Source organism: Hippopotamus amphibius, chromosome 1, assembly GCF_030028045.1.
Source record: "Hippopotamus amphibius kiboko isolate mHipAmp2 chromosome 1, mHipAmp2.hap2, whole genome shotgun sequence".
Lineage (NCBI taxonomy): Eukaryota > Metazoa > Chordata > Mammalia > Artiodactyla > Hippopotamidae > Hippopotamus > Hippopotamus amphibius.
Genome location: NC_080186.1, coordinates 95316029 through 95329694, shown reverse-complemented (window position 1 = coordinate 95329694; position 13666 = coordinate 95316029). Strand labels below are relative to the sequence as shown.

Here is a 13666-nt window from a genome sequence, read left to right as displayed (position 1 = left end):
CCTCGGAGTCCATTTCCCATGCTCATTCCTCCATGAAGTCTTCCCAGTTTCTCCCAGTCAGATGTGCTGCTTCATCCTTTGAGCCCCCAAAACCCTTTGACTCCCTGCTGAGGCTTTGATTGTTTGCATTTGCTGCTTAACAAACATTTACTGACTGTCTTTCACTGGCTGACCACTGGGCTGGGTGTTGGACTTAGAGAGGTGGAGGGGGCAAGATGGAGAGGGCATTGGGAAGGTGAATTTAAACTTGAGTAAGATGTTATCTTCCCTGGAAACGTGCATGTTATAGTGCAGTGGTTTACTACCTTCATTGTGTGGTAGATAAAAATCCCAATGCCTGGGTCCCTCGCCTAGAGATTCTGATTCAGTTGGCTTGGGATGTGGCCAGAAGATTGCAAGATTGAGAAGCTTCCCAAGTGATTCTAATGCGCAGCCAAGATTGAGAGCCACTGTGCTAAGGGACGAGACTAGACTGACTAGTGTGTGATATGCTAGAAGAAGCAACAGAGCACACCAGGAGCACAAAAGCGTGTTTAGTTTAGCCTGGAGTTACTTTTATTCCTACAGCTGGACTGTAAACCATTTATGGGCAGGGTCCAGGGCATCCTCATCTTGAAATTCCCTTACCTGATCCTTATCCATAGTAGATGTGAGAGGCTGTCCGACCGAACATTCTGCAGTGATGGAAGTGTTCTGTATCTGTGCTATCCAGTTTGGGAGCCACTAGCCATATGTGACAGTTGAGCACTTGAAATGCAGCTAGTGAGAATAAGGAGCTGATATTCAATGTAATTTAATTTTAATTAATTTAAATTTAAACAGCCACGTGTGGCTAATGGCCACTGTATTGGACAATGTTGAATAGAGGAGATACTGTGTTGAAACGATTTGACAGTGTTTATGCAGAGTCTTAGATGAAGCAAGCTATTTTCTCTGATTATTTGAGAGTTCAGTCACCTCACTTGAATCTTAATTTTGCACCTTTTAAATTTCCCATTTAAAAAAAAAAATGGGGAATGTGGAGGGTTTGGTTAAAATACCTGCTTTTTTTAAACAGTTTTATTGAGAAATGATTCACATACTATACAATTCACCCATTTAAATTGTACAATTCAGCAGTTTTTAGTATATTCACAGATATGTACAGTCATTACCACAATTAATTTTAGGTTATTTTTCACCACGTCAAAAACCCTGTACCAACTCACAGAGAACAGACTTGTGATTGCCAAGGGGTTGGGGAGGGATGGATTGGGAGTTTGGGGTTAGCAGAGACAAACTATTATGTATAGAATGGATAAATAACAAGGTCCTACTGTATAGCACAGAGAACTATATTCAATATCCTGTGATAAACCATAATGGAAAAGAATATAAAAAGGAATATATGTATATGTATAAAAAAATGTGTAACTGAATCATTTTGCTGTACAGCAGAAGCTAACACAACGCTGTAAATCAACTGTACTTCAATTAAAAAAACAAACAAACAAACAAAAAAAAACCCTGTGCCATTTAACTCCCACCCCTCTGTCCCTTATTCTATCCTCAGACCTATACGCCTCCCAATTTCCATAGATTTGTCTATTCTGGACATTTTGTATCAATGGAATCATATAATATATGGTTTTTGGGGACTGGCTTTTTTCACATGGCATAATGTTTTCAAGACTCATCCATATTGTAGCATGTATATATATACTTCATTACTTTTTATGGCCAAATAATATTCCACTTTATGATATTCATTCATCGACTTACGGACATTTAGGTTGTTTCTCCTTTTTGGCTATCATGAATAACGCAACCATAAATGTTTGTGTACAAGTTTTTGTGTTGACGTATATTTTCATTTCTCTTGGGTATATACCTGGGATGGAATTGCTGAATCACTTAGAAAATCTTATGTATATTTTTTGTCTCAGTGAGAATGTGTGCATGTGTTGTTGTGCGAATACCATTTTACTGAGTATTTTTATTTCGGTTATTAAGAAAGCGTTATCTTAACACTAGAAGGAAGTAGATTGTTTTTATTAAAACAGTTTTCTCTGAAAGTAATCATAGTTCACTATATCTCTGAATTTTTGTAGCCTTCATGCAGGATGTGGTGTTCTCTGCTCCTTTGGGAATGTCTGTGGCTCCTGGCTGCTGATGCGCACGATGATGACTGGATTGACCCCACAGACATGCTTAACTATGATGCTGCTTCGGGAACAATGAGAAAATCTCAGGTATTTAAAAAATGCATATGTGTATAATACCTTATTGGTCCCGTGATGGAAACAGTCTGCTTTCGGTCTTGTTTTTCACGGAGCTGTGAGAGCCCTGTATATCAGTGATTGGCGATATCAGAATGTCTTCTTGCCTCTCAGTCTAAGATGATTTCACCCTCCCTGCTCCCCGTTTATTTCTGTTTCAAATTGGAAGGTAAAGCCCACCAAGAAGCAAACTCATTTGATTTTAGTTCTTAGCTAGTATATAAATTTGAGGCTCTTACTTTTCCGGTGGTTTAATATAGTTAAAGAATGTAATGAGCAAAGCCGTAAAATGAGGAAGTCAAAATTTTAGTCTTCATTAACTGTAGGTTATTTTTACAACTAAACTATAAGGACATAAAATCTCTCTCTCCTTTGCTTTAGGTGAAATATGGTATATCAGAGAAAGAAGAGGTCAGTCCTGACTTATCTGCTGATGAATTGTCAGAATGTTACAGCAGACTTGATTTTTTAGCTCATAAGGTTGGGTTTTTTTATTCATGATTTTTGTGTTATTTTTAGTATGTTAAGTTGCTCTCTATTTTCCTGTCTTTACTAAAATTATTTGTGTTTATATCTAAAGTACAAATTACATATGATTTTTTTATTTAAAGTGTAAAATTTGATTTTTTTTCTTATTAGTAATGCATATATGGCAATTCCAATCTCCCAATTCATCCCACCACGCCCCCAATATATGATTTTTTTTTTTCCTTTACTCTAGCCTTGGTTTCTCTTTAATTACTCTGGCTTTGGATTTTTAGAACAATACTTTTATTTACCTATAATAACATTTATCTTACTATGTTGTAATTATTTCTTTACCAGACTGAAAATTTCTTGGGACAAGGGATGTGTTTTACTTATTTTGATACTCTATCACCTGTCACAGTACTGGGCTGTAGTGACTCACAACAAATGTAGCAGGTGAAGAAATGGCTCTACTGCTAGCGCTAGCATGAGAGTTGCTCTTATAAAAATATAAGGGATTATTATAATTCAGTGTGTGGTAGCTGTTCCTTCATTCACTCCTTTTATTTATGTGGCTGAAGTAGAGCTTATGAGAAAGGAAGTAAGTCAAGATTGTTGGGGGGTTTGAACACAGGTTATGCTGCAGGAACCCACCTCAGTTGGTTGTGGGCCAGGGTGCTGGTGGCAGTGTGGAGGGGGCCAAGATGGGGGGATGGTCCAGCAACACTGAAGGCTACCACTGAGGCAGTGACGGGGTGAAGAGAAGAGGAAAGTGTCCAACTTTTCCATGGTAAGAATAGGCAAGTTGTGGTGGCTGAGGGAGGAGAGGAAAAGGGTAGGGAAGAGATAGAGTGAATGAGGGAGGTTTCCAGCTTGAGAGACTGGGAGGGCTTTATAATTGAGATCCAGATATACCCCAGTTCGAGATCTATAAGCAGCTGCTTGTGCTTCTTATCAAATGTGAATGTTGTCTCACCCGCATCCTAGCAGAGAGATGCTTGGATAAAATTTACTTCAGTTTTAGCTGCATTTTTGTGGTGTAGTGAGCTAATTTTGGCTGCACGGTAGGAAATGGAGAAATGCCTTTTTACTGAAGTTTTTCATTCCGTTGTTTGTGACTTTGGTTCAAACGTTGTAAAAACATGATTGGTAAAATGGAGTCTTTAGTTTTTGTTTTTAAAAAATTATTTCTCTTAAAAAGAAACTAAAAAATTTTAAAGTTTGTAAACCTTGCCTGAAAACAGAGAATACTGCCCTGTGACTTGAGTGTCTTTCTGTCCTGAACCTGTGTGTGCTGCTCAGTTATTGTATGTTTATCATCTGAAGCCCATTTCAGTGCTCCATTCAACTTGTGGTCCATACTCAAGTAAAAAGTACCTATCACAGGTTCTACACATCTGTAAGATGTGCACTACCCTTACTCAGAGACTAGGCCGCTGTGATGTCTGTAGAGCTGAGTTCAGTGCAGTGGGTGCTGTGTGTAGGACACTCTGGAGAAGCCATGGCTCCTGCCATGTAGTAGGGGAGGATCGACTGTTGGCAGGAAAAATTCATAAAAGGCCAAAAGTAATATGCACATTCAAGAAAATCTCTGCTGTGTCCTTCATCTTCTGGCTTCGTGCTCTCTCTGTTTCTCTTTGTCCTCTCTTTCTGTTTGTCCCCCCCGCCCCTTTCGTTCTTTTCTTTGTTAAATCATTACTTTGGAATTAGGAAGAGGCAGATTGCTCTAGATGTTCTGCTTATCCACATCTCTGCTTCCTTGTCTCATGATCTTCAGCTTTTAAAGTTGCTGAAAGTCAGCAAGAAAACTGTCAGTCAGGGCGCAGTGCAGGACATGTGTTCCTCATTTGTTGTCTACTTGCCCTTTGCTAAGAGAACCCACAAGAAGCAGATGAGATCTACATTTTAATGCAAGCTTGATAAAAATGCAAGTTTGTTAAAAAAGAATAATAACTAGCTCCTTACTTTGATATTGATGGGGCCACTAGGCTAGAAACTTGACCCTTGCATTAAACTTTGATGCTAACTAATGTTGTATTTATTTTGTGGTTGCAGATTGATGAGTGTGAAAAGCAGAAGAGAGAAGACTATGAAAGTCAAAGCAATCCTGTTTTTAGGAGATACTTAAATAAAATTTTAATTGAAACCAGAAAGCTTGGACTTGTGAGTATTTGGTGGTGTGATACTAATCAGTGTAGTGGATATTTTTGTTATTTATCTCACATGATATCAGGCAGTGGTAAAGCATCATTATGCTTCAACAGAGAATACCTGACTCACCCTTTTACACAAAACCTATTCATGTGGGCTTGAAGGTAGCCGCCTGCTTTGCAGTGGTTTAGTAGAAGGCAAGTGAGCAGTGCAGATGCCTCCTCTTTTTCTTATCGTTCATGGGGATTCACGTACTGTGTGCACTGCTGTACCACTTAATTGAGTTGTGGGGAGAGGGAGTTTTCTTGTTTTTGTGTTTTGTTTTGTTTTTTAATTTTTGGCTGCACTTCGCAGCATGTGGGATCTTAGTTCCTTAACTAGGGATCAAACGAGCACCCCCTGCATTGGAAGGTGGAGTCTTAACCATTGGACCATTGGGGAAAGTCCAAAGGGAGATTGTTTTAAATTTGCTATTTGAACTGTACTGAACAGTTGGAAACAATAAACTCATGAGTTTGTAAGGAAATTCTATCCCAGTCCTAACTTCTTGTTTTCTACCACTTCCACACTTTCTTATTCAGATGATGTAACACCATTATATATTGAGAAAAAGAAAAATGTGTTTTAAGTAGTTTTTACCCCCTAGCTGTTTATGGTGGCGAGACTGCTTTATAGAATTACATATTAAGCACATATTGTTCATGATTGATGTTAAGATTCCATTTTTTAGAGTCGTTTTCACCTTGAGGAGTTGAAACATCAAGAAAACTTAAAAAAAGGGGGTGTGGGATGAATAATAATCCCACCTTATTTTGGAGGTGTAAAAGTGGACGGACTCATATGTACACCCTTCAGTTTGAGTCTTATAACTGAGTACAAGATGGGAAAGAGTCTATTTTATAGATGAGGAAATAGGTAGAGCCAGAAAATACTCAAGATGGAGATGCTTGGAATATTTAGTTCCTGGTTTTTTAGAAATATTAATCAGTGGCTCCTTCTTTATACTTACTGATGATTTGTAATATTACATGACACTTTGGTTTTTCCCATTTTATATTTTTTAATATAAATGTCAGTATTTACTGTTAGAAAAGATAGTGCTTATAATGATTTTGCTAACCTGACCTCACACTAATAAAGACAGTTGTGAATGTCATGTATGTCCTTGGAAACCCAGATTTTGGTGCTTTTTGAGGTTCTTTTTGTTTTTCTTATTTGTACTACTCCACATTTTAGGCTATTTGAAAACTGTGTCAGCAAATGGAAAGTCATAAACTGAATCATAAAATAATGATAGTTTATCCTCATTATTTGTGGATTCCGTATTTTTGAATATTTTGAATACTAAACTTTATTTGTAACCTCAGAATCAGTACTCCTGCTTTTGTGGTCACTCTCAGACATGCATGGAGCAGCAAAACGTTTGAGTTGCCTAATGAGCTCATTCTCAGCTGAGGTGACACAAGGCCATTTTCTGCCTTCTTGCTTCAGCTCTCATATGATAAACAAGTACCTTTTTGTGGTCTGTTTAATTTTTCGGGATTCTGTTTTTTAATTTTAAAAATTTTGCTGTTTAAAAATCTCGCAAGTGTTATGCTGTCTAGTGTTCCTAAGCACAAGAAGGTTGAGATGTGCCTTAGAGAAAATTCTATTGTTAGGTGAACTTAGTTCCGTCATGAGTCGTAGTGCTATTAGCTATGAGTTCAGTGTTAATGGATCCACAGTATATAAAAGACAGTAACATAAAAAGGTTACGAATTGATTGGTTGATGAAAATGTGCTTGCAGGAACCTAACCCTGTATTTCCTGTAGGAGCCATGGTTCAGTATTTGCTAGCTAGTGTTCAAGGTAACTTTATAGAATGTAAGTACTGCAGATTTCAGGGATCAACTGTAATTTAGCAAAATGTACTATATGTTACTTGCATAGAGTTTAATAATTTTTAAAATGTTTTGCATGTGTATTATCTTTGGTTTTCATCTTGGCCTGTGAGACAGACAGGTAGATATTATTACTCTTATTTTATACCTGTGAAATATTGTGAACTAATTATATATTTAGTTCCAAATTAGCTTTAGTCTTAAATGTTTCATTGAGTAATGTAATGATAAAATTCTCTTTATCTGTTTTTTTGTTTGTCTGTTTTGGCAAATTTACTTCAGCCTGATGAAAACAAAGGTGATATGCATTATGATGCTGAGATTATCCTTAAAAGACAAACCTTGTTAGAAATACAAAAGTTTCTCAATGGAGAGGAGTGGAAGCCAGGAGCCTTGGATGATGCACTAAGTGATATTTTAATTAATTTTAAGTTTCATGATTTTGAAACATGGAAGTGGCGATTTGAAGATTCCTTTGGAGTTGACCCATATAATGTATTGATGGTAAGATGGAACGAAGGGGCCATGATTAACAGTTTATTTTTTTAAATTCCACCATAATTATGTTGAGAACTCATACTAAGTCACTGATACTGGGTTGATGAACATGCAGCAACATGGTACAAATGATCTTATGTATTCAAGTCCAGTTCTTTTGTTTTTTTTGATGATTAGTGTTTTTTGGTGGGGAGGATTGCTTGGCGGTGACTCTTCTTTCTGTTTCTGTTTTTGAGATGCTTCTGTGTCTGCTCTGCATCGTGATGTTAGTAGCTACTGAGCTGTGGACGTATGTTCGTTGGTACACCCAGCTGAGACGTGTTTTATTCATCAGTTTTCTCATCAGTTTGGGATGGAATTGGATGTATTTATATAAGGTATTATATATAGGTAGAAGGTTTTTAAACTTTTAAATGTTATTTCATGATAAAAGACTATAATCCATTTAGAGCTAGCATAATAATCTTGCCTCAGATGAGGGTGGGAGGCAGTGATTGGAGATGGTGTTGGTGAGGAAATGGGCAGCTGCTCAGCTGTCCCTGGTTTTTTGAGTCCTTGACCAGTTAGTGGGGAAAAGTGTGCAGTCCTGATTTTCATAACCCAATTCCTGATGATGGGTGGCATCTGGACAGTTAAATCAGAATAGAGTTACGTAGACACATTTGAAAAATTCTCATGTAGGTAATTTGGGGTATGTCTTTATTCTTTGCTAGAAATGATACCAAAATACTATTTTTTTAAAGTTAGGTTATTTCCTGAATATAATAGTGGTATATTTATGGTAGAGAATATAGGAAAGATAGAAAGATACAGAGAAATTTAATTTTTAAAAATTGTCTAGGGAACTTCCTGGTGGTCCAGTGGTTACGACTCGGCCCTCTCACTGCCGGGGGCCCAAGTTTGATCCCTGGTCGGGTAACTAAGATCCCTCAAGTTGTGTGGAGTGGCCAAAAAATAAAATAGTTTATAACTTTACCGCCTAGAGAACATCTCTGTCAATATTTTGAGGTATTTCTTTATAAACTTTTTCTAAATTTTTAATTCTTTAAAAATCGGGGACCATGTTACATATAGAAATTTGAAAGAAGCATTATTATTCCTGTCAAAATAGTATAATCATTTAAGAAAAATTTTAGATCTTTTTAGCAGGGTGAGTCAAGTAGCCAACTATTTTCAGTGAATTCATCTGATTAAATCATTGTGATATTTCCTTAACCTTTTGCCCTAAGTTCTGTAGCTTCTAGAACTAATTATTTACAAATTAGAGGAAGGAAGGTAGTTTGGTTGAAAATTGTTCTCTCAATGATTTCCCTCAGGGCTTTGATTTATAAAAGACATATTGGTCATTTGTGCTAAAACTCATCCAAAGCAAAACAGCGTTTTGTCATGAATTGTATAAGAGAATAAGTGGTCACTTAATATGTATAGCTATATTTGGGGGCATGAGATGAGGTATATTTGAACTAATTTTTAAAACAGTCTTTATAGTAAAAGGTTTTCCTCCCTCCTCATAATTACTTTACAACAAAGGCAACTGTAGTTAGTTCTTTACCTGTTGCATTAAGACTGTGTTTTGCCATGAGCTGAAAAGAGCCACTCTTTAAAAATAATATGTATTTTTTTTCTGTGAAAATTTTTAAACAATCTGGTTTGGATGAATGGTGAAGACACACCTTGAACTAAGGTGTTTAGGATGAGTAGGCGTAACTTTGTTGTTAGCAGCTTTTCATGGTTCCCTTTGGTGTTGGTCAGCTAGCCTTTGCCCAGCATCAGGCCGAAGTTGCCAAGATGGATAACAATGTGTGTGCTGAGAAGATGGACTGGACTGGAAGTCTCTTGGGTAAGGTGTTGGTTCCCTTGGCCTTACTTTGATTAGAATTCCTGAGAATGAGAAAACATATTGATAATTACCGACAAATGATAAAATGCCAGAAGGAGGCTTTCCATGACTGAATCTTTAGTATCAGGACAGGCAAGAAGAGTCTTAGGTTTCAGACCAGTGACTTTTGGGTTCATACAGTGTCACAGGAAAGGGATAGAAAGAGTGTATATGCTGTCTGATACCATCTGTCTCCCTGCATTAGACTCATTTTTGTTCATCTAGTCCTTAGTACAGTGTGTAGCACATTCTGGGTCCTCAGCAGAAACTTATTAGAGAAGCAAATCAGTGTATATATGAATTCATTTCCATCTTTGATTTAATCTCCTTATATTGACTTGTGAAATCTTATATTGTAGCTTTACTATTACTGTTTTTTTTATTAAGCAGGAAATTATTTTACTTTTCTTTTTCTTACAAATTTTATAAACATTCTCACAGATGTTGACTGCCTTTAGTTATATGTATCTAACAATGGGAATGGTTTAATGATCAAAAGTCTCTTTATAAATGAAAGTACATAATGACTGACCCAGAATAGAATCTCAGCAGCAAATCAAGGTGTCCAAAAAACTTAATTTTCTTAAAAAGATATGGGAGCTAAACCAGTCCAGCCTTTCTTCCTGGCTTCAGGGAACAACTAAATGCCTCCTGTGGCTCATGCTAGTACATAGTGTACATGAGTCTGATTTAGAAAAAGTGAGAGAACTAATGTTCTCCTTTACTTTGTAAAATAGGTGAAGAACTGACTTTTTAAATTGAAATTTTTAGGTAGTTGTAGATTCACAGGTAGTTGTAAGAATACAGAGAGATCCTAAGTACCCTTTACCCATTTCCCCCACTGGTAACATCTTGCATAATTATGATAGTGCAGTATCACAACCAGGATATCGACTTTGATACAAGCCACCAATCTTACTCAGATTTCCCCAGTTTTACTTGGATTCCTGTGTGTGTGTAAAGAACTGTTTTTAATTATTTACCTTTTAGAAATCTTCATAAAATATAATTTATCTGTATAAGACTTGTATAATTTGAATGGATTTTTAAAATAAACATTTTGGACATAAGATGAAATTTTAAAAAATCACTTACTGGGAGTCTATTTGTAAAACAATTTAAAATTCTTTGGGAGTTATGGGGAAAGGGAGAGAAAATTAAAATATTGTCTTATTTGGGAATGCAATGAGACTTTCTAAAAAAATGACTCTGTTTTTGTCTGTTTCTCTAAATAGAATGGTTTCGAAGTTCATGGACCTATAAGGATGACCCATGCCAAAAATACTATGAGCTCTTATTAGTCAACCCTATTTGGTTGGTCCCACCAACAAAGGTTAGAATATATTTTGTGAAAACTACTTACACAAAGCAAGCAAAAAGTCTCTGTATTTATTAAAAATTGTTAGTGTCTCTTACTGTCATTTTGCTAATAATAAACCTTTGTTCTAGAAAAAAATACTTCCATTACACAGTGATTATCAGATGAAAAGTATATGATAACATTTAAATGTATGGAATTTCATAATTTCAGCCTCAACACAGTCAATTTTGACTATTTTATGTGCCTCAATCCTTTGACAAAAAAAATTAAGTTGCTTTTATCTTTTGTTGTAGGCATTAGCAGTTACATTCACCAACTTTGTCACAGAGCCATTGAAGCATATTGGAAAAGGAACTGGGGAATTTATTAAAGCGCTCATGAAGGAGATCCCAGTGTTACTGCACATTCCCGTGCTGATAATTATGGCATTAGCTGTCCTGGTTAGTATGTAACACTGTTAACAGTTAACAGGATTTACAGAAAAAAGGCAATTCTAAAATTACTAGGTTCCTTTTGTTGTAAATCAGGCTAAATCATGCTTAATGGTATGAAAAGATGATTTTTAAGTGATAAAAATGTTTATACTTACATGTACATTCCTCTAAGCAAGAAAATGTTTCTCAGGTTTGATTGTAGATGTCAAAGCAATGATTTAGAGTAATACCCCCTTTTAATATTTGTTCCTTAACTTTGGTGAATTAATACACATGATATCAGTTGTTTATGGCCTCTTTAAGAAAGAAGGCCTTATTTCAGTCTGAGTTTTTGCCACCCGAGAACGGAAGAACATTGGGTTTAACATAGACTCAGAAAGGAATGTAAAAAGAGGTGGTTGTACTGAGAAGTAAATTGGGGGATCCAGGAGCAGACATTTATTAATGAATATTATATTGCTTGTCATTCATCCATGGTCTCTTTAGCTCTTTTTTTGGTTGACTTTCAGCCCTCAGACGTGCCATGGAAAATTATTAAAGAATTGTCTTTCCTTAAGGATACAAAATTCAGTATGCTCTATTTACTTTAAAATTGTTCCTGTTTTGATTTTGTTTTTCGGCTTGTGATTGGATTCATTGGGTCAGGGATATGGTTTTGTTAGATGACATTAGTTGTATAGTAGTATTTTAGTCTCTGAAACTGAAATTATAAGCAAAACCCCTTCAATCGCTTGTTACTTCATCTGCTGCCTAAGAATAGGCCTTTTGCTGCTCTGTCTTCAAAGAGTAGCATCTCTGGTACGGTGGTTTTCAAACTTTTTGTTCTCAGGACCCTTCTCTATTATTAAAAACTGAACACCACAAAGAATACTTGTTTGTGGGAGGTATATTTATTGATATTTACCAGAAATTTAAAAAATAGAAGAATACACAGCACACAGTGCCTGAGCCATCAGAGTGAGGCAGTCATGCTAGCCCCGCAGAGTCCGCTGTACAAGAGGAGAGTGATGAAGACTAATGTCTTTGTATTATGAAAAGTTTTGATCTCACAGATTCCTGAAAGAGTCTCAGGGATCCCCCGACGGGTCCCTGAGCCACACTTTGAGAACTGCTGCCTAGTTTTTCCCTTGGAGTGTGACTCAAAACCTGTTGAATTTTAGCTGTGGCTAAAGTGAGTTTGTAAATAAATAAATCTACAGGAAGAGTATTTACATAATGTTGTACAACTTTAATTTTCAGCATTTACCTTATATGGTGGGTGAGCAATGATCAATTAGAACCTTTTAATTTCAATTTCTAGGCTTTAGCCTCACTGCTGTTATGATATAATTCAATAAAAAAGTGTCCAGCTGATTGAAATGTCTACTTAAAATTTGAGAAATCTCAAGTATTATTGGATACTCTGGCCCTGTATTAATCAAGAGAAAACCCAGTGAAATTAATATGTTTGTGTCTATAAAATGCCACAAGTTAAATTATGTAATTTTGTTGGCACCAAGGAAAGCACCTCAAAATTTCATTTTAAGTTAGCCATTAAACGCTCAGGAATATGTATTTCTTTTCCTTCTAGAGTTTCTGCTACGGTGCTGGAAAATCAGTTAATATGCTGAGACATGTGGGTGGTCCTGAAAGAGAACCACCCCGGGCACTTCAGCCAGGTGAAAGAAGACAGCAGCAGGAAATTGATTATAGACCCCATGGTGGAGCAGGTGATGCAGATTTCTATTATAGGGGTCAAATTAGCCCCATTGAGCAAGGCCCTAATGACAAAACATATGAGGGTAGAAGAGATGTTTTGAGAGAGAGAGATGCTGACTTGAGATTTCAGACTGGCAACAAGAGCCCTGAAATGCTTCGGCCACTTGATTTACCAGATGCAAAGGTGAGAAAGCATCCCAAGGTGGTATCCAGTGTAAGTCAGCAACTGTTTATTTCGCTGTCCTTTCATACTAGGCTTAAGTGCTTCCTGTAGAGCTTTTGGTTAAGTATATTTACTCTTTCACCTTTCATGGTTAATTATATCACCAGTGATATAATTATTCTCTCTCTCTCTCTCTCTCACTCCCCCTTTCTGGTGGAAAGTTAGTCCAGCCTCCTCAGAAGAAATGAGATTTAATTTTTATGTTAATTACTGTTTCACAGTAATTTGTTAGAACAGATGGTAATTCATATGACATTTCATAGGAAACCAACAAGTGAGCATGACTGAAATTGAAGAGATCAGAGAGAAGTCCTCACTGAAGGCCTGGAGCCTTAGAGAGCCAGGCCCCAGGAGAGCCCTGATGCCTTAACTAGATGCAAGAGTGAGCAGGGGAAGGACCAAAAACCTCGCGTTCCCAAATCTTTTATATCTTTGGCTGGCCAGACTGTACTTTTTACCCATGGAATAGTGAGGCCTCTTTTCCACCATTATTGGCCATTTAAAGGGACATTTCCATTTCTGTTTGAGAAAGGAATTTGTATTGTCATTTGTAAATTTTAAGTTGCAAATATAAACCTTTGAGAAATAGTAACGAGCGCAACAGAATCCAGGAAATTGTAGAATCCCTTCCACAGAGTTCCTTAGAAGAAACAAATCTGCATGGGCCTAGAAAATTATGATGTTCCTTTCAGCTTTAATAGTTAATGCTTATCTGTCCCTCATCTCAAAAATCCTCCAGTGAGTTCCTGGCTCCCTTGAAGGGAAAGCCAAAGATATCAAGATGGTTTAGGGCTTCCCACCTCTGTTACCACACTGATCTCTCCTCCTGTGCTCCCTCCATGCTCATTCTCCTTCA

The 13666-nt window shown here is 36.8% G+C and overlaps 1 protein-coding gene across 3 annotated transcripts in view; it reads left to right on the top strand.

Annotated features, from left to right (window-relative positions):
- The window catches only part of CLCC1 (chloride channel CLIC like 1), a 31122-nt gene that overhangs the window by 13815 nt on the left and 3641 nt on the right, over positions 1-13666 (top strand). For all 3 annotated transcript variants that reach the window (XM_057723475.1, XM_057723558.1, XM_057723385.1), the window contains 9 exons: positions 2091-2231; positions 2640-2738; positions 4782-4889; positions 7040-7261; positions 7492-7632; positions 9008-9095; positions 10370-10467; positions 10749-10895; positions 12460-12771. In XM_057723475.1, coding sequence (XP_057579458.1) covers positions 2103-2231; positions 2640-2738; positions 4782-4889; positions 7040-7261; positions 7492-7632; positions 9008-9095; positions 10370-10467; positions 10749-10895; positions 12460-12771 — 1344 coding nt within the window. In that variant the 5' untranslated portion in view covers positions 2091-2102. The remainder of the gene's footprint in view (positions 1-2090; positions 2232-2639; positions 2739-4781; positions 4890-7039; positions 7262-7491; positions 7633-9007; positions 9096-10369; positions 10468-10748; positions 10896-12459; positions 12772-13666) is intronic.